Source organism: Heptranchias perlo, chromosome 19 (genome assembly GCF_035084215.1).
Source record: "Heptranchias perlo isolate sHepPer1 chromosome 19, sHepPer1.hap1, whole genome shotgun sequence".
NCBI lineage: Eukaryota > Metazoa > Chordata > Chondrichthyes > Hexanchiformes > Hexanchidae > Heptranchias > Heptranchias perlo.
In genome coordinates, this window is record NC_090343.1 from 7,195,694 (window position 1) to 7,216,903 (window position 21,210).

At 46.9% G+C, this 21,210-nt stretch overlaps 2 protein-coding genes across 2 annotated transcripts in view; one reads left to right on the forward strand and one right to left on the reverse strand.

Annotated features, from left to right (window-relative positions):
- The window catches only part of nfs1 (NFS1 cysteine desulfurase), a 31,144-nt gene extending 14,171 nt beyond the window's left edge, over positions 1-16,973 (reverse strand). Inside the window, exons 1-8 of the mRNA XM_068000240.1 lie at positions 16,756-16,973; positions 13,227-13,291; positions 12,396-12,512; positions 7,060-7,143; positions 5,591-5,743; positions 4,353-4,446; positions 2,559-2,693; positions 953-1,110 (exon numbers count right to left, since the gene is read on the reverse strand). Of these exons, the coding sequence (XP_067856341.1) occupies positions 953-1,110; positions 2,559-2,693; positions 4,353-4,446; positions 5,591-5,743; positions 7,060-7,143; positions 12,396-12,512; positions 13,227-13,291; positions 16,756-16,855 (906 nt within the window). The 5' untranslated portion in view covers positions 16,856-16,973. The remainder of the gene's footprint in view (positions 1-952; positions 1,111-2,558; positions 2,694-4,352; positions 4,447-5,590; positions 5,744-7,059; positions 7,144-12,395; positions 12,513-13,226; positions 13,292-16,755) is intronic.
- A 656-nt stretch (positions 16,974-17,629) lies between these two features.
- si:ch211-15p9.2 (uncharacterized protein LOC562650 homolog) lies at positions 17,630-20,954 on the forward strand. Its single transcript, XM_068000241.1, has 2 exons — positions 17,630-17,743; positions 19,027-20,954. Exon 2 carries the CDS (start codon positions 19,095-19,097, stop codon positions 20,700-20,702), a length of 1,608 nt encoding a protein of 535 aa, XP_067856342.1. The 5' UTR covers positions 17,630-17,743; positions 19,027-19,094; the 3' UTR covers positions 20,703-20,954.
- Positions 20,955-21,210: the final 256 nt, after the last annotated feature.

Here is a 21,210-nt window from a genome sequence, read left to right on the forward strand (position 1 = left end):
AGGAACACACACACACAGCATGTGTTACATGCTACATCTACAAAAGGCCAGGGCAGGCCACTTTAAAAGCACATCAATGTACTCAGTACAGTGAAGCAGATTACAGAGTACAGATAACAGTTCCACTGCATTTACTGAGGCTGGGCAGCAGCCAAGGAAATGAAGTACAGACAATATAACAGAAACTGTCAAGTGGAGTGTGCATCGCTGGCAAGTAACGATTAACTTTTAGAATCTCTACCGTTGCTTTTACCTTATTCCAGAGCCAATGCCCAGGTACGAGCATTATGCAGTCAACAGTGCTGGCAAATGAAAACTTACCAATCTCAACATTACCGACGGCAGCAAAGAACAATTTCTGTGGGTCTCCCGAAATTACCTCCCTCCCCTTATTCTCTAAGCACGCTGAACTCCGCTGATGCCATCATGGTTAAACAGCCTGTCTAGGCTCACACATGAGGAACGAGCGGTTATGGCGAGGCACCGAAGGTGCCCATCGACGGAACTGTAGTGAGCAACAGTCAATGCCGTCAGAAGAGGGGAGGAAATGGGTTGCGGGGAAAGGAGGAAGAGGGGAGAAATGAAGTGGTATAATGCATTAAAACAAAATAGATTCTGTATATGGGAGTGTGATGACCCTGAACTTGGGGGCTGAGTAAAAAAAAAAATTGTTTGTCAGCTGAATTCGATTCCATCCCTGGTCAAATGCCAAGTTGTAAAATACCCCTTCTCATCACTGGATGTGGAACTGTATTGAAAAATGTATCTATAACGGTAGGTCTATTTTACGCATGCACACAGAACACATTCCTTAAAATTCATGGTTGAAAACGCTGTCGACTTTTGTTTAACACTCCCAAGGCTCTTTACAGTAAACATGTGCCTATCATTATGGGATAACACAGGGCCCAGGGAACTACCAAAGCAGAAAGCTGACCAACACTTCACTTACCTCCATCTCCTGCTGCGCTATTTCACACGCTGCTCCAAGCCCGACCACCAGTGGAGTGGGAACAGTACCCGAGCGCAGGCCCCGCTCCTGCCCCCCGCCACTCTGCACGGCCTCCACTCGCACCCGGGGGCGTCGGCGGATGTAGAAAGCACCCACGCCTATTTGGGGGTGGGGGGTGGTGAAGAGGATAAACCGGAACACAACAGCATTATCACATATCACGTTCAAAGCTAGTATCTCATTGTTATACCTGTAAGTATAATATCTTGGCAAACAGGTCTCGTGCAATGTCCCAGGCACCAGTTATCAACCCATTCTTGCCCAGCTCCAGCTTGTCCCCCCAGTGAACCGACTCACAGATCCTCATCTCAAACCCTCCACCATTTTATCAGAGTGATATTCTTCAGCTGTAGGCACTCTCTTCTCCCGACAGTGGCTGCCTGTTTGCTCCCTGCTCCCCCATCAGAGGCTGATACTTCAGTTGTTGCAGCCTGGCCTTAACATTAGACTTACCCAACCTCATTTAGAATCAAATACAGTCGTATCTGTTTATTTGCAACTCGCTTAATTGCAATTCCTGTTTTAACCCAACCATTTCTAAAGTCCCGTTCTTTTCCCCTATACGTCCAATGGTGAAAAGTTTGTTTCATTGCAATTCCCGTTTATGTGCAAGTGCAGCGTACAGAAATGGCGCTTTACCGATTAAACTCAGTGAGACCTCAGATTGTCTTATAGCAATTAGACTTCCGGCCTTAAAAAGAGCAGAACAACTTCAATACAGCTCTATCTTAGCAGAATACTACATTGGAGTATTAAACCATGTAATGCACAGTCATTTAAAAAAAGTCTATTCGCTGATTTACTGTGAGCAACTGCATAAGCGATCCCCAAGGATGCACAAACACAAAACATGATATAAAATAGGTTAGGCACACAAGTGAACTTGGCCCCATAGCTCACAAGTGAAACTGAAAATGTCCCCCTATTCTCCAATATTCTGTTATGTGTAACACTTTTCTCTCATTAAGCTGAGGGTGTTCTTGCCAAGAATGGCATTGTGCCAATGTTCTGAAGAGTGATAGCTTGGTGTTTTCTGACGCTATTTAATTCTAAATACAAAATTCTAGCTGCTTTAGTCTTTTTGTGTCTCTGGTCTGCGCGTAATATCCATCAATTCCAAAACTGTTGGGTAGCAGAATGCGTGGTCAAACATCTTACGTTAAATATAACAAATTCACAAATACGTCAAAGTGTTAATATTTGTCAAGCTCAAAATGCTTGCTACTTCAATGAATAGCAGGCAACCAAAGCCACTCAGCAACATTAAATCAAACAGCAGGTCCTCGTCCTTAATCGGGTGAGACTACTGGAAGAGATAATTGCTCATCCTCGGGGTGTGCACTATGTTTAAGGGGGAGGTCTTCTGAAAGATGCAACTTTTGCAATCTAGGGGACACGCCGTGTCTGCGTGATTGATTAACAGTTTTGAGAAAGAAAACTGTTTCATAAAAGTAACAACACCCATTGCAAGTTATTTTGACACAGAGTTTGTAAAAATGAGGTTTTTTTTAAACTGCACCCGAGCAGACCTGGTTGAAGTTTATACCTTTAGGTCCGTAGATTTTGTGGCCACTGATAGACATCAGGTCAATCTTCATTTTGTTCACATCAATTGGAATTTTACCAACAGCCTGTGCAGCATCCGTGTGGAAAAACACCTTGTTAGCTTGGCAAAGGCAACCTGCAACAGATACAAAAAGGTGACTGGAAACCAACATCTGAACTTAGGAGATTGTGGTGTTCAAATCATCAGCCCTCAAAAGAGAGATTTTTTTTCTCAGCAATTATCTCCCCTCCTTTGCTGAAGGCGTTGACTCCTTACTCGGGTACAGTTCCACAGGCCCCAGGAGCTCTCGAGCGCCTCAAGTGGCCATTCTTCAAGCGCGGGTGTACTCAGCTGGCCGTCACAGCCGAGTTTGAGCCTGGCCTCTTCCGGTGAACACTCTCGAGCCCAAGTCACCAGATTGCAATCAGGAGCAGGAATCCAGATAGGTTTTTCTCCTCCCTAACTCCAAGGCCTCCCATCGTCAACTCAAGGTAAGTCTGGTCAAGTACTTTTGGTTTGAAGTATACTGTTTTTGTATTGGGATAAAAAGGCATTCTGTGCCAAATTGTTCACTTCCATGGATTTGTCAGGTCAGGTCTCCTTGTTGCTGGGCTACTTCAGCAACGTCACCGACAGGAGTGTCCCAGAGCGGCCAACAATCTTTGACAGGCTGATTCACAACCCCAAAACCCCTTGACACTATGCTACCACTTAATTACTTTGCCACTATCTTGAGGCTGTTTAGAAATAACCCAATTTTAGAAAAGGAAACATCTGAACTCAGGCAGAGAGTTGGGAGAGATTCTCGTCTCACCTCTTCAATCAAAGGTGCCAGTCTTGCCTCTCAGAGGGCAGCACCCTGGCCGTTGAGTCAGAAGGTTGTGGGTTCAAGTCCCACTCCAGAGACAGAAGCACATAATCCAGCTCGACAGTTCAGTGCAGTATTGAGGGAGCGCTGCACTGTCGAAGGTGCCAGCTTTCAAATGAGATGTTAAACTGAAGCCCCTTCTGCCCTCAGGTGGATGTAAAAGATCCCATGGCTCTATTAGAAGAGCAGGGGAGTTCTCCCGGGTGTCCTGGCCAATATTTATCCTTCAACCAACACCACCAAAGTAGATGATCTGGTCATTATCCCATTGCTGTTTGTGGGATCTTGCTGTGAGCAAAATTGGCTGCCATGTTTGCTACATTACAACAGTGACTTCAAAAGTACTTAATTGGCATTTAAAAGTGCTTTGGAACGCCTCGAGGACATGAAAGGTGCTATATAAAAGCACGTTCTCTCTTTCTTACCAAATCAAAACTGTGGAAAAAAACAGCTATCTTAATGGGTCAGTGAGTTCATCCAGTGAGCAGCTGAGCCTCTCAGAACAGGAAGGTCTGAGGTTCAATGCTCTGCTTATGCTGAGTTAACAGTAACAACGCTATAGTCACCCTCAGTGACCCAAGTTATGGAGTGGAAAGCAGCCAGGTTCCTGCTCCTCATCACTACTTAATTACCTCTTCTAGAAATGTAAACAGGATAGTGAGCAAGTACTGGATCAGGCCCGGCTGTACAGCACGCTCATGACCAAATAATCTGCTGGCAATCACTGCTAAGGCTCCCATGAGGAAGTATCTACTTGGATTAACTCCCAGAACTGCACCCTAGCAAGGAGTCAACATTTATTTTTTGGCTGGGGAGCAGGAGGTAAAGAAAGGAGAGAAAATAAATCTGTTTAAACAAACTCTCAGGTTCTAACAACATGCAATTGAGTGTGAATACTGTACAACAGTTACACTGTGTTTACACACCTATGTCATCAACTGGTTGCTTTACGCCAATTTCATTGTTCACAGTCATTATCGACACCAAGCTGGTATCTGGTCGGATTGCCTTCTCTAGTTCCTAGCAGGAAAGAAAAATTGTATAATCAGCAACGAAAAAAAAAATCTATTTTTCTAAACCCACCCTTTACCAATTGATGGCAGTGATCTAATTGGCATTAATTAAGATCTACTTTTTGATCCACGAAGACGTCTGAATGGATCAATTATGCATCCAGTACAGTGCAAGAGAGTAGTAACTGAAAGGGAGATGCACATCAACGAGATTTTTTTCATTAAAAAAAGTTAAACGTGGTCGTTTCACTATTGGGGCAGCACTCTCAGCGGGCAGCACTCAGCGAGTTAGAAGGCTGTGGATTCAAGCCACACTCCAAAGACTTGAGCACATAATCTAGGCTGACTTCAGTGCAGTACTGAGGGAGCGCTGCACTGACGGAGGTGCCGTCTTTCGGATGAGACGTTAAACCAACGTCTGCCCTCTCAGGTGGGCGTAAAAAATCCCAATGCACTATTTCGAAGAAGAGCAGGGGGGGTTCTCCCCGGTGTCCTGGCCAATATTTATCCCTCAACCATCACCACAGATTATCGGGTCATTTAGCACATTGCTGTTTGTGGGACCTTGCTGTGCGCAAATCGCCCGTTGCAAATGCCTACATTGTAACAGTGACTACACTTCAGAAGTACTTCATTGGCTGTTAAGCACTTTGGTAGGTCGTGACAGGCGCTATATAAATGCAAGTTCACTCTTAATTCTTTGGCTTCAACTCTAATTTGAGGCTATAGGATGAAAGTTTTTCTCTCAATTGATATATACACTGCCCAATGTGGAGCAAAGCCATACTGGTCAGGTTGGTCCTCACTCCCAGTTAGTTGATCTCGCATGAGTCTATAATTGGCCTCAACACTCCTGAACTAGGGAGAGGGGAATAAAGAGATCAATTAAGGCCCCTGCTGCCAATTGAAAGTGCACGCGAGGGTCAGGTGTGGACAGGCAGGGTCTGGCTCAGCTATGACAGGAACCCCCACTCCTCCCTGGTTGACTGAGATAATTACCAACATTCACCGTCAGGTCTTTGACCACATGCGCAAGCAATAAGGTGCTGACTGGCACCCATGGGACTATACCCTGACAAGGAATTAATGCCTTCAGAAAAGAGGGGGGGGAAAAAAATCTGTGGGGAAAACTGGCAAAATTAAAAACTTGCCTTTAAATCGATTAGTCCGTTGCTCTTTACTGGCAAATAGGTCACTTGAAAACCCTCAGTCTCGAGAGCGCGGCATGAATCCAAAACACACTTGTGTTCTGTTTGGGTTGTGATGACGTGCTTCTTTTTGGCTTTGTAAAACCTTGCAACACCCTGGAAACAAGAGGAGGAGAGTTAGAGCACATCATATCAAAAATAGGTCCAAAATAAAGAGGTATTCATAACTGTAGTCTTCTGAAAATGGCAACATTACTCAAGTGGGGAAGTTTAATGCATCTCAAATAAATGTATTAAAAAGCACTTCCATCATTTTTACAATAAGTAATATACAAAGGTTAAATTGTGAGGACAGGTAGCATAGACTAGGTTTGTTTGCCCTTGAGTGCAGAAGATTAAGGGGTGATTAATTGAGGTGTTTAAGATGATTAAAGGATTCGATAGGGTAGATAGAGAGAAACTATTTCCTCTGGTGGGGGGAGTTCAGAACAAGGGGGCATAACCTTAAAATTAGAGCCAGGCCGTTCAGGGGTGATGTCAGGAAGCACTTCTTCACACAAAGGGGAGTGGAAATCTGGAACTCTCTCCCCCAAAAAGCTGTTGAGGCTGAGAGTCAACTGAAAATTTCAAAACTGAGATTGATAGATTTTTGTTAGGCGAGGGTATTAAGGGTTATGGAACCAAGGTGGGTAGATGGAGTTAAGATACAGATCAGCCAGAATCTAATTGAATGCCTTGAGGGGCTGAATGGCCTCCCCCTGTTCCTACCACCAAGTGTCAGCTCAGCAGCACTCAACATTGGGTCAGAAGGTTGCGAGTTCAAGCCCCACACGTTTGTCTGACATTGCATAGCAGTACAGAGGAGACGCTGCATTGTTGAGAATCCTATCGCTTACCGCAGCAAGCCCCAACTGAGTGCCAGCATGTTCAGGCTGACATCAAATATGTAATGAGAAGACATTGGGGTCAGCAGGGATGAAAGGCCTTTGTTCTCCAGTCCTATCCCATGATCTGTTATTTGTATTTCTGTGAAAAAGGATGACTAGCAAATTGGATCCCCCCCAGGCTGTAACAACATTCACCAACAAACCTCTTAACTGTTTAACTAAAACTGTGCAATCAGTGATTTGCTTCAAGGCTGTCTCAGCCCTTTGTGTAACTCTCTCTATTACAGCACATTTTATGCACAATGCATTGCTGCAAATCTGACCCCACTGGACTAAGACAGAAGTCTACCGAGGTCAGATAGACATAGATAAATAAGTATATATTTCCAAAAGCAAAAAGGTCAGTATAGACATCCCAGCGATGTTAATACAATTAAACCAGTTCAATATGTTAATGGTCGGCTTTCACACAGAAGCAAGCTCACACCCTGTGTCAACAGGCAAGATCGAGGCAGAGGCACAGATACAGATCGGAGATGGTGCACTGCACCAATGCATGTACGGACAACAGAACAGAAAACTGACCTTGATGGCGATGTTGTTTGACTCTGTAGCACCACTGGTGAAGATGATTTCTCTGTAGTCTGCTCCTATCAGGTCAGCTATTTGCTGCAGCAACAAGTGATTTGGGCAACAAAAAAAAATTATAAATGTCGGTTAAAACACGCACTTAAGTTTACCTTCTGTATCAAAAAAACTGAACTTATCGCCAACTGGCTCAAAATAATAAGAACGAGAAGATCCTTAAAATGCACAGCCTGTAAGACATATATTTAATTTCATCCTGACTTCACCAAATACAGGAGCTTTTGACAGGACAGTTAACGGCAGCATTTTGTAGCAGCCTTCAGAAGAGATGGGGAGAAAAACCAGTCGAGAATTCGCAAGTTTAAAAAAAAAATGGCGGGGGGGTGGGGAAAGTCAGAGAAAAATCATTACTGAACTGTTGTGACAAACTTTTCCAAGTTCTGGTTCACAATTGCAAGGGCCTTGGAAGAGATCATCCAACCTCAGGCAGGAGTTAGTGCACGAACGGGGGAAGACATGGGGAACAAGCAGAAAACACAGGGAGCGCATCTCCGTTTGAAGCAACCAGCGGCAGCTTGGAAAACCAGTCTTTCCTGCCTGCAACCTCCCAGAGACAAATATCTATCGCTAAAAATAGAAAGGTCATCCAAAACTGAAAGGAAACGCTAGAAATTACAGAGCGGATCCATCAGTTTCTGGGGGCCTTGATTGATGTTCTGTGCATTTTCAGTTTTTTTTTTCCAATCTCAAAAGTTTTCAAAGATGGGTCTTTTTTTTTACATGCAATCACAATTAGGAAATAGGGTGAAAGCACAACTCGTGTGGTGGTGAAACTGCAGAAATTTTAGAAACAGAAAGAGTTAAGAGCGTGGTGTTACATTCTGTAATTTTCCAGTATGCAAATACACATCTAACTAATGGCAGGATGAGTCATTGCATGGGTGAGTCAAATCATCGCATCCCAGCTGGCCGACTGGGTAACTGTACACCGCGAGGCTTGGGTATTTTTAAAAGATTCCTTCATGGGATGTGGGCGTCGTTGGCAAGGCCAGCATTTATTGCCCATCCCTAATTGCCCTTGAGAAGGTGGTGGTGAGCCGCCTTCTTGAACCGCTGCAGTCCGTGTGGTGAAGGTTCTCCCACAGTGCTGTTAGATAGGGAGTCCCAGGATTTTGACCCAGTGACGATGAAGGAACGGCGATATATTTCCAAGTCGGGATGGTGTGTGACTTGGAGGGGAACGTGCAGGTGGTGGTGTTCCCATGTGCCTGCTGCTCTCGTCCTTCTAGGTGATAGAGGTCGCGGGTTTCTGTCAAAGAAGCCTTGGCGAGTTGCTGCAGTGCATCCTGTGGATAGTACATGGTACAGCGTGTGGAGGGACTGGATGTGTAAAATGGTGGATGGGCTGTTGATCAAGCGGACGACTTTGTCCTGGATGGTGTCGAGCTTCTTGAGTGTTGTTGGAGCTGCACCATCCAGGCAAGTGGAGAGTATTCCATCACACTCCTGACTTGTGTTTTGTAGATGGTGGAAAGGCTTTGGGGAGTCAGGAGGTGAGTCAATAGAATACCCAGCCTCTGACCTGCTCTTGTAGCCACAGTATTTATATGGCTGGTCCAGTTAAGTTTCTGGTCAATGGTGACCCCCACGATGTTGATGGTGGGGGATTCGGCGGTGGTAATGCCATTGAATGTCAAGGGGAGGTGGTTAGACTCTCTTGTTGGAGATGGTCATTGCCTGGCACTTGTCTGGCGCGAATGTTACTTGCCACTTATCAGCCCAAGCCTGGATGTTGTCCAGGTCTTGCTGCACGCGGGCTCGGACTGCTTCATTATTCGAGGGGTTGCGAATGGAACTGAACATTGTGCAATCATCAGCGAACATCCCCATTTCTGACCTTATGATGGAGGGAAGGTCATTGATGAAGCAGCTGAAGACAGTTGGGCCTAGGACACTGCCCTGAGGAACTCCTGTAGCAATGACCTGGGGCTGAGATGATTGGCCTCCAACAACCACTACCATCTTCCTTTGTGCCAGGTATGACTCCAGCCACTGGAGATTTTCCCCCCCGATTCCCATTGACTTCAATTTTACTAGGGCTCCTTGGTGCCACACTCGGTCAAATGCTGCCTTGATATATCAGCCTTGGCTCACTGGTAGCACTCTCGCCTCTGAGTCAGATGGTCGTGATGTCAAATTCCACTACAGAGACACGCAGGCCAGAAAGTCCCAGATTTGATTCCTGCTCTCAATTTAGCTGATCACAACAGGATATAGGGAGGAGAAACAAAGTTGGGGTGCTGTAATTAATCTCAGCTCTTTTAAACTTGAGAAATGAAGGTGAAGGGCTGAAGCCCATAATGACAGGGGTGAACAGATTGAAGTTGATTAGTGGGTGAATTAGGAAGAAGTGATTAGGCGATGCTTAAACTGGGCTTTAAAAGTCGGAAGTTACTAAGAGGGAGGAAAGGCCGAGTGAGGTAATGAGCCCCACAGTTTTAAGGGTATGGGAATGAACGTGTTAGAGTGTGTGACCGAGAACTGAGTCTTAATTTGTTTGGAGGAGGAAATGTGTATCGGACGGTGCATTTGGAGCTCAGAAGGAACGAGACAGGAAAATCCATGAGAGCGTTGACTGCAGTAGAATAGAAAAAGAGGAAGAGGGGGAAATGAAAAACAGGTTGGAAGCTGGCAGCGAGAGGACTTCCCTTCAACATTTTTCTGTATCCCATCCAGGAGTGCAAGGGGTGCGCTGGAAGTACACCCCAAAACATGGAAAGAATACTCAAATCTACAACAGATGAGCTCGCCAGAAAGTTAAGAGTTTGGCATCAAAAGGGAAGCGGTGCTTCTCAGAGGCAGCTTTAGCAAAAGGAGTGGATGAAAGGAGGTCGGGAGGACTGTGAATGTTTTAAGATGAAGGTAAGTTGGTAAGGAGAAATCAGTGGCAAGCCAGTAGGAGGCACTAAAAAGTGAAATTCTACAGGTACAATGCAGACACGTCCCCTCAAAGAAAAAGGGTGGCACTGCCAAATTTAGAGCCCCCTAGTTGTCTAGAAGAATACAGCAGAAAAAGAAAGAAAGCTTATGACTGTCACAGAAAACTAAATACTGCAGGAAGCCTAGAGGAGTATGGAAAGTATAGGGATGACTTTAAAAAGTAAATAAGGAAAGCAAAGAGGGAATGAAAAAATATTAGCTGGTAAGATTAAGGAAAACCCAAAGATGTTTTATCAGTGCATTAAGAACAAGATTAAGGACGGCACAAAAATTGGCCGTGTAGTTGATAGTGAAGAGGATAGCCAAGGAAAAGGTGGAACCTATCAGGGATGATAAGGGTAACTTGTGTGTAGAAGCAGAGGATGTGGGTAGGGTTTTAAATGAATATTTTGTCTCCGTATTCACAAAGGAAAGGGATGATGCGGACATAGTAGTTAAAGAGGAGAAGTGTGAAATATTGGATAAGGTAAACATAACGAGAGAGGAAGTATTAGAGTGACTGGAATCCTTGAAAGTTGGTAAGTCACCAGGGCCGGATGGATTGTTTCCAAGGCTATTGAAGGAAGCCAGGGAGGAAATAGCGGATGCGCTGAGGATCATTTTCCAATCCTCACTAGATACAGGGGAGGTACCGGTGGACTGTAAGACTGCAAACGTAGTACCATTGTTTAAAAAGGGTACAAGGGAAAGGCCAAACAATTATAGGCTGGTCAGTCTTACCTCGGTGGTGGGCAAACTATTAGAATCAATACTGAGAGATAGGATAAACTGTCACTTGAAAAGGCATGATTCAATCAGGGATAGCCAGCATGGATTTGTTCAGGGAAGGTCATGCCTTACAAATCTGATTGAATTCTTTGAGGAAGTGACAAGGAGGATTGATAAGGGTAGTGCAGTTGATGTTGTCTACATGGATTTTAGTAAGGCATTTGACAAGGGCAGACTGGTCAGAAAGGTAAAAGCCCATGGGATACAGGGAAATGTGGCAAATTGGATCCAAAATTGGCTCAGTAACAGGAAACAAAGGGTAAAAGTCGATGGATGTCTTTACGAATGGAAATCCATTTCCAGTGGTGTGCCACAGGGCTCAGTGTTGGGTCCCTTGCTGTTTGTGGTATATATTAATGATTTGGACTTGAATGTAGGGGGGCATGATTGGCAAATTTGCAGACGACACAAAAATTGGCCGTGTAGTTGATAGTGAAGAGGATAGCTGTAGACTCCAAGAAGATATCAATGGGTTGGTGGAGTGGACGGAAAAGTGACAAATGGAGTTCAACCTAGAGAAGTGTGAGGTAATGCACTTAGGGAGGGCAAACAGTAAAAGGGAATACGCAGTAAATGGGAATATATTGTGAGGGGTAGAGGAAGTGAGAGACCTTGGAGTGCATGTGCACAGGTCCCTGAAGGTGGCAGTACAGGTAGATAAGGTTGTGAAGAAGGCATACGGAATGCTCTCCGTTATTAGCCGAGGTATAGAATACAAAAGCAGGGATGTAATGATGGAACTGTATAAAACACTGGTAAGGCCACAGCCGGAGTATTGTGCGCAGTTCTGGTCACCACATTACAGGAAGGACGTAATTGCTCTGGAGAGAGAGTGCAGAGAAGATTTACAAGAATGTTGCCAGGGCTTGAAAATTGCAGCTACGAGGAGAGATTGGATAGGCTGGGGCTGTTTTCCTTGGAGCAGAGGAGGCTGAGAGGAGACTTGATTTAGGTGTACAAAATTATGAGGGGCCCAGATAGAGTAGACAGGAAGTACCTGTTTCCCCTAGCGGAGAGTTCAAGAACTCTAAGACAGATTTAAGCTGATTGGCGGAAGGATTAGAGGGGACATGAGGAAAAACTTTTTTACCCAGAGGGCGGTGGGTGTATGGAATTCACTGCCCAAATTGGTGGTAGAGGCAGGGACCCTCAACTCTTTTTAAAAGCACCTGGACCTGCACCTAAAGTGCTGTAATCTGCAGGGCTACAGACCGGGTGCTGGAAGGTGGGATTAGAATGGGCACCTGGTTGTTCTTCGAGCCGGCGCGGACACGATGGGCCGAATGGCCCCCTTCTGCTGTATCTTTTCTATGGTTCTATGGTAAGAGGTAATAGCTGTCAGCTGGACTGGCAAGAAACATGAAAACTTGATAAGAAATAAAACAAGTCTTTCGTTGCCCCATGGAAAGGAGGAGAATCTTGCAGGTCTTCTGCCATAAAACGAAGCCTGAATGCTGATTGTACTTTGACTTTTCAAACAAATATTTATTAAGATTGCAACAGATCTGGGCCAGCCAACTGTTGTTTAAATAGAGTCGGCTGAAGCTGTGAAAATAAAGACCTACCTTCCTCGCTTTCTCCACTGCTGCTTCACTCTCCCAGCCGTACGCATGTGTTCTTGAATGAGGATTGCCAAAGGAGTTGACAAGGTAAGGGAGCATTGCGTCCAACACTCTAGGATCCTAGGGGTTAATTTAGAATATTAAACAAGGTGGCCACACACGACGTGATATGTACCAGTGTACATTGCACTATCTTGGCTCAGCGGCAGAACTCGAGAGAGAGAGAGAGAGTCAGAAGGTTGAGGGCTTATATCCCACTTCCAGGGACTTGAGCACATAATCTAGGCCAACACTTCAGTGCAATACTGAGGTGCCGCCTTTCGGGTGAGTGGTTAAATTGAGACACCACTCATCTACTTGTTCAGCTAGATGTAAAATGGGTCTGTGGCATTTTTTCCCCCAAAGAGCAGGAGAGTTCTCCCGGTGTCCTGGGCAACATTCAACCGTCAACCAACATCACCAAAACAAATTGACTGGTCGTTTATTTCAATACCGTTTGTGGGACCTCGCTGCATGCAAATTGGCTGCCATGTTTTCCCACAAAACAAGCGACTGCACTTCAAAAGTACTTCATCAGCTGTGAATCCTTTTGTGGAGGTCCCAAAGATGTGAAAGGTGCTGTATAAATACAAGTATTTCTTTCTTACTAAATTCCATACAGTTTTTTTTTAAATTAATACCGTTCTCACTTAATGCTCAAGCTGCCACAATTTCTATAATATACTCAATATCCATGGGGCTTGGCTAGTCAGCCACACTGTCTCACAGATTAAAATGTTCCTCTAATTTGGACGTCATCATCTGTATGGATTTATTTGCATCAAATGTCCGTACCATTGGTGTGGTAGCCTGGAAATCCAAGTACAGGGGTCGAAGCTCATTTTCTAAAGTCTTGCCATCTGGAAAAACAAAACGATTTTGAAAATTACACAAGATTCAGGACATAGTCTCAGCAGTGAAGCTCAGTTGGTTTTTGATGGCAGGCATCACACCAAGACAGAGCCTTCTCTCATTCAACATTATATAGGCCCCCCAAACAGTAGTGGAGATGACAGGGAGGGCATTAAACAGGAAATTAGAGACACATGCAAGAACTGTACAACTATAATCACGGGTGACTTTAATCTACATACAGATTGGTCAAACCAAATTAGCAATAATACTGTGGGGGAGGAATTCCTGGAGTGTGTACATGATGGTTTTCTAGACCAATACATTGAGGAACCAACCAGAGAACAGGCGATCCTAGACTGGGCATTGTGCAATGAGAAAGGATTAATTAACAATCTTGTTGTGCGGGGTCCCTTAGGGAAAAGCGACCATAACATGATAGAATTCCTCATTAAGATAGAGAGTGAAGTAGTTGAATCTGAAACAAGGGTCCTGAATCTAAATAAAGGAAATTACGAAAGTACAAGGTGCAAGTTGGCTAGGATAGATTGGGGAACTTTACTAAAAGGGATGACGGTGGATAGGCAATGGCTGATATTTAAAGAACACGTGCAGGAATTGCAACAATTATATTTTTGCGCCAGACAGGAATGAATAACAGGAAAGGTGGCTCAACCGTGGCTTACAAAAGAAATTAGAGATGGTATTAGATCCAAAGAGGAGACATATGAAATTGCCAGAAAAAGCAGAAAGCCTGAGGATTGGGAGCAGTTCAGAATTCAGCAAAGGAGGACAAAGAGATTGATTGAGGGGAAAAATAGAGCATGAGAGTAAACTAGCAGGGAACATAAAAACTGACTATAAAAGCTTCTATAAATATGTCAAGAGAAAAAGATTAGTGAAGAAAAATGTAGATCCCTTACAGTCAGAAATGGAGGAAATTATAATGGGGAACAAAGAAATGGCAGAACATACTTTGGTTCTGTCTTCACAAAGGAGGACACAAATAACCTCCCAGAAATGTTAGGGAACCAAGGGTCTAGTGAGAGGGAGGAACTGAAGGAAACCAGTATTAGTAAAAAAAGTGCTAGGGAAATTAATGGGGCTAAAGGTTGACAAATCCCCAGGGCCTGATAATCTACATCCCAGAGTACTAAAGGAAGTGGCCCTGGAAATAGTGGATGCATTGGTGATCATCTTCCAAAATTCTATAGACTCTGGAACAGTTCCTACAGATTGGAGGGTGGCAAATGTAACCCCACTATTTAAAAAAGGAGGGACATAACAAACAGGGAATTACAGACCAGTTAGCCTAACATTAGTAGTGGGGAAAATGCTCGAGTCTATTATAAAAGATGGGATAATAGAACACTTGGAGGGCATTAACGGGATTGGACAAAGTCAGCATGGGTTTATGAAAGGGAAATCATGCTCAACAAATCTACTGGAGTTTTTTTTTTGAGGATGTAACTAGTAGAATAGATAGGGGAGAACCAGTGGATGTGGTGTATTTGGATTTTCAGAAGGCTTTTGATAAGGTCCCACACAAGTGTGCAAAATTAAAGCACATGGGACTGGCATGGATTGAGAATTGGTTGACATACAGGAAACAGAGAGTAGGAATAAACGGGTCTTTTTCTGGGTGGCAGGCAGTGACTAGTGGGGCACCGCAGGGATCAGTGCTTGGGCCCCAGCTATTCATAATATATATCAATGATTTGGATGAGGGAACTAAATGTAACATTTCCAAGTTTGCAGATGACACAAAGCTGGGGTGGAATGTGAGCTGTGAGGAGGATGCAAAGAGGCTCCAATGTGATTTAGACAAGTTGGGTGAGTGGGCAAGAACATGGCAGATGCAGTATAACGTGGATAAATGTGAGGTTATCCACTTTGATTGTAAAAACAGAAAGGCAGATTATCTGAATGGTGATAGATTGGGAAAAGGGGAGGTGCAACGAGACCTGGGTGTCCTTGTACACCAGTCACTGAAAGCGAGCATTCAGGTCCAGCAAGCAGTTAGGAAGGCGAATGGTATGTTGGCCTTCATTGCAAGAGGATTTGAGTATAGGAGCAGGGATGTCTTACTGCAGTTGTACAGGGCCTCCTTGTCTGAGGAAGGATGTCCTTGCCATAGAGGGAGTGCAACGAAGGTTTACCAGACTGATTTCTGGGATGGCAGGACTGATGTATGAGGAGAGATTGGGTCGACTAGGCCTATATTCACTGGAGTTTAGAAGAATGACAGGTGATCTCATTGAAACATATAAAATTCTAACAGGACTAGACAGACTAGATGCAGGGAGGATGTTCCCGATGGATGGGGAGTCCAGAACCAGGGGTCACAGTCTCAGGATACGGGGTATGCCATTTAGAACCAAGATGAGGAGAAATTTCTTCACTCGGAGGGTGGTGAACCTGTGGAATTCTCTACCACAGAAGGCAGTGGAGGCCAAGTCATTAGATGTATTCAAGAAGGAGATAGATATATTTCTTAATGCTAAAGGGATCAAGGGATATGGGGAAAAAGTAGGAACAGGGGACTGAGTTAGACGATCAGCCATGATAATTTTGAATGGCGGAGCAGGCCCGAAGGGCCGAATGGCCTACTCTTGCATGCTTCTATTTGCACACACTTGAGTCACTGTAAGTGATTGAGTGCGGGCCTCAAGCCAGTTCCCCCACTAGCCCAGGGGCCCTACTATTGCCCGATAGGAGATCAGCTAAGTTAGACAGACTGGAAAATAAACCTGGGATCTTCCTGGTCCGTACAGTTCTCAGTGACATTACTTCAGAGCCACTGGGGTATCGACAACGCTTAAAAAAAGTACTGGATGTTAACCCCAAAAACCAGATGACTCAGCACCCCATCCTCCTCTTCCCCCACCCCTCCCCAATTAAGTGCTGCCCTATCTCTCCCCCCCCTAAGTGTTTCCCCAATTAAATTGCTCCCCCATTCCCCCCCTCCCCATCCCTCTTCCCCTCCTCCCCATCCCTCTTCCCCTCCTCCCCATCCCCCTCGTCCATCCCTCACCTTTCCCCCCCACCCCCCATCCCCTCCCCCTCGTCTTTCCCCCATCCCCCTCCCCCCCCATCCCCCTCGTCTATCCCTCACCTTTCCCCCCCACCCCCCATCCCCCCCCACCCCCCTCCCCCTCGTCTTTCCCCCATCCCCCTCCCCCCCCCTCGTCTTTCCCCCATCCCCCTCCCCCCCATCCCCCTCGTCTATCCCTCACCTTTCCCCCCCACCCCCCATCCCCTCCCCCTCGTCTTTCCCCCATCCCCCTCGTCTTACCCCCATCCCCCTCGTCTTACCCCCACCCCCTCACCTTTCCCCCCATCCCCCTCACCTATCCCCCCCATCCCCCTCACCTATCCCCCCCATCCCCCATCCCCCTCACCTACCCCCTCCCCCTCACCTACCCCCTCCCCCTCACCTACCCCCTCCATCCCCCTCACCTTTCCCCCCCACCTTTCTCAGCCACAGCCCTGCGGGGCTCTGATTTGCTGAACCTCCGGCACAGGATTCCTCCGGCTATAGAAAAACTTCTGAAGGAACTTCCGCAAAGCATCTCGAGTCGAGCCTTTAAACCGGGCCGGTCCCCCGATGACCAGGCGGGTGAGGATCAGCACCAGGGAAACTCCGACACAAACAGGACCAGCACAGCCACCGGAAACCTGCCCTCACCTTTCACCTTAGCAACGGAAACAACGTCACTGCGAAGCCCAACCGGAGGGGAAACGGCGCCCCGATCACGTGAGGAGGGGGGAACGTAATAAAAAGCTTAAATATTTTTAAAAAATTAATAAAACTCTTAAATGAATGTTAAAATATTCACAGAGGCAGACATTGTTCTTTTAATAAATTATAATGTACGTATTTATAAATTTAAGTCATACTGACTGAGGCAAGTCCGATGGCGTCGTTACATAAAACACCCTGCGGTTTTTAAAATTTAGCGACCTATTTAATTATTCTCGTTAAAAGTGATTCCAAGTGGTTTTTATGAGGAATGCGGTTTTTTGAAATTAAATTGGAAATATATTTCACGGTGACTCGCTTGACGTGTCGAGCCTCCCGGTTGCTATGGGGACGCCGGGGGTGTGACGCGTCACGCTGATTGACGTCGCGACGCGCGCGTGGTTTGCCCCCGCCCCGCCCCGCCCCTCCCGACCTTGCGCCTTCTCTGATTGGTCGTCCCGACTGTCAAACAAAAGGCGTCTCCCCGCCCCCCCCGACCTTACCCCTTCTCTGATTGGTCGTCCCGCCTGTCAAACAAAAGGCGTCTCCCCGCCCCCTCCCCCGCCCCGCCCCGCCCCCCCTCCTCTGGTGGATGGACCTGGGACTGAGAGGAAGCAGGCAGCGTTCATTCATTAAACTGGGTGCAATCCTCATTGAGCAAAGGGGGTTAACCCCCCCCCCACCCCAAAAAAGAAAAGTGGGTGCATTCTGCTTTAAGGTAAGTTAGATATAAATTGCAAGCCCTGCAGTGCAGCCATCAGGATAGCAGCAAGGGATTGCATTAAATGGCTCTTAAAATACAGGAATCATTTACTTTGTTTGCAAAAACAAAAGCATGCTGAGGCTGGGGGGGGGGGTCAATTGAAAATTTCAGAAACTTAGATCGATGGGTTTTTTTTTTGTTAGGCGAGGGTTTTAAGACGGGTAGGTGGAGTTAAGATACAGGTCAGCCATGATCTAATTGAATGGCGGGACAGGCTCGAGGGGCTGAATGGCCTCTCCCCTTTCCCCCCCCCCCCCCCCACCCCCCCTAAGTCAAACGAAAGACAGGACGAGCAGCAGTTATTTAACCCTGTTGCTGGTACCGAGATATATCGTCACTCTGAAATGATAAATGTAAGGAATCTTACAACACCAGGTTATAGTCCAACTGTTTTGTTTTGAAAGTCACAAGCTTTCGGAGGCTTTCTCCTTCGTCAGGTGAGTGTGGGAATGATAGGACGTGTTTCAATCTGGCATTGCACGGAGGGCGAGCGACACGGTCGCTGGGCACCAGGTACAGCCTGAGGGCGTTGCCGAGCTCGTGTCCAAAACGCCCTCTCTAGCCCCCACAGAAAGAAAATCCTGCATCAGTTAGAGGTGATTTACTCTAAATGTTTCTGTGTTTTACATATATTTTTAATTAATTTATTGATTATCAGTAGGAACAATACAGGAGGTTACACGCTAGGGAACGGGGAGAAATAATTAATTCAAGAAATTGCTTCTGCAATAATTTGAGGTGTCAAAAAAAGATGGCAGGGAATTAGCTTTGAGTTTAATTTCTACTAAGTCAAAGTTTTAAAAAAAATTCCCAATGAAGTACTTTTGAAGTGTAGTCACTGTTGTAATGTAGGTATCACCGAGCCAAATTCCACGCAACAAGGTCCCCCAAACAGCAAAGAAATAAATGACCAGATCATCTGTTTTAGTGATGTTGATTGAGGGATAAATATTGGCCAGGACACCGGGGAGAACTCCCCCTGCTCTTCTTCAAAATAGTGCCATGGGATCTTTTACATCCACCTGAGAGGACAGACGGGGCCTCGGTTTAACGTCTCATCTATAAGTGCAGCACTCCCTCAGTATTGCACTGGGAGTGACGGCCTGGATTATGTACTCAAGTCTCTTGAACCCACGACCTTCTGACTCAGAGGCGAGAGTGCTACCCACTGAGCCACGGCTATGGTAATGTTCACAGCGCACTGCTCGCTCTAAATGTTGATATTCTCCTTCATGCAGGAATCATCACAACCGCAATGCTCATGAAGCCAATGGAGCCTTGATCAGGGTTGAATACACTGAAGGAAATGTCGAGAGGGCGTGACGTGATGGCTCGAATGCATCACGTTCGGAAGTGCAGAGGAATCTACTGTTTACCGTACGCTGTGAGCAACCAATCTGCTCAGCGATGTAGAGCCTGGGATCTTCGCAACGGAAACCCTGTCAAAACTCTGCCGCGTTCACACAACCCACACGGGCCAGACCCGCTCAAGTTGGCCAGAAGCTACCGAGCCAAACCTCAGTCGTACCAGCTCACGCTCCCGCAGATCAACAACATCCTGAAGACCAACGAGTACAGCTTCAAAGTGCCGGAGTTTGACGGGAAAAACATCAGCTCGGTCCTGGGCTTCGACAGCAATCAGTTAGCTTCCAACGTCCCCATCGAGGACAGGCGTAGCGCGGCCACCTGCCTGCAGAGCCGAGGGATGCTGATGGGGGTATTCGACGGGCATGCCGGCTGTGCCTGCGCTCAGGCGGTCAGCGAAAGGTTACTGTATTACATCGCCGTCTCCTTGCTGCCCCGCAAAACGTTAATCGAGATAGAAGATGCAGTGGAAAATGAGCGGCCGGTGTTGCCAATTCTGCAATGGCACAAACACCCCAACGATTACGTTAGCAGGGAGGCTGGAAGGCTCTACTTCACCAGTTTAAGAACCTACTGGCAAGAGCGCATTGACTTGGGGGATGGCAAGCAGCTGGACACCAGCACGGCCTTTAAATACGCCTTCAAGCGACTCGATAGTGACATATCGCTGGAGGCTCAGATTGGCGCCGGGAATCCGTTCATCAATTACACCGCACTACGGGTAGCCCTCTCCGGGGCCACGGCTTGCGTTGCACATATAGACGGCACGGACTTGCACGTCGCAAACGTTGGCGATAGCAGAGCGGTGCTTGGCGTCCAGGCCCACGACGGCACTTGGTCAGCTGTGACACTGAGCGCTGATCACAACGCACAGAACCCAGCTGAAGTGACGCGGGTTTGGTCGGAGCACCCCAAGTCGGAGGAGAAAACCGTAATCAGGCACGACCGCCTGTTGGGCCTTTTGATGCCCTTCAGGGCGTTCGGAGACGTGAAGTTCAAGTGGAGCGCGGAGCTCCAAAAGCGGGTGCTCGAATCCAGGCCGGAACTGCTGACGGGGAGCGAATTCTCGAAAAGCTTCCCGGCCAACTACCGCACTCCGCCGTACCTCACCGCCGAGCCCGAGGTCACTTACCACAAGCTGCGACCCCAGGACAAGTTTCTGGTACTGGCCACCGACGGCCTGTGGGAGGTCATGCACCGGCAGAACGTGGTGCAGATCGTGGGGGAGCACCTGGCCGGGGTGCGCTTCCAGCAGCCCATCTCCACCTCCGGCTACAAGGTGACGGTGGGCCAGATGCACAGCCTGCTGCTGGAAAGGAAAGCCCGCGTTTCCTCCGCCTTCCAAGACCAGAACTCCGCCACCCACCTGATCCGCCACGCCCTGGGCAGCAACGAGTTCGGGTCCGTCGAGCACGGCCGCCTGTCGCAGATGCTGAGCTTCCCCGAGGAGCTGGCCCGCATGTACCGAGACGACATGACGGTGGTGGTGGTGCAGCTGAATTCCCACCTCATCGGGGCTCACCACAAAGCCGAAGCCAGCGTCAACTGACGCGCACATCCTCCCCCCCCCGACCGCCGTCCCCTCAGAGAAATCGGGGACGGGCGCTCTCGAGGTGACGAGGGTGTTTCGGGTCTGTGGGTGGGATCGTGCGAGAGAGGAGGAGGAAATAATACAGTGACACCCCTCCCCGTTTCCCCCCTAATCAACATGTGCTTCGGGTGGCCCAGGACTTTGTCCAACTTTGTTCCATGTGGTTGGAAACATGAGGAGCGCCCATTACAGTTCCTTTGTTGTCTTGAAGTCCCGAGTTTGACCTTCCTTTACCAACTAAAGTTGTGCAGTTCTCCTATCTTTTATCAACTCGCAAAACAGAATGGAGATTTTTTTTCTCTCTGGTATATGAGGGGTTAAATAGGGAGAAACAGTTCCCACGGGCGGGTGGGACGGTAACCAGAGGACACAGATTTAAGATAATTGGCAAAAAAAAAAGAGCCAGGGGAAGGGGAGACGAGGTGACAATTTTTTTTACACAGCGAGTTGTTATAATCTGAAACGC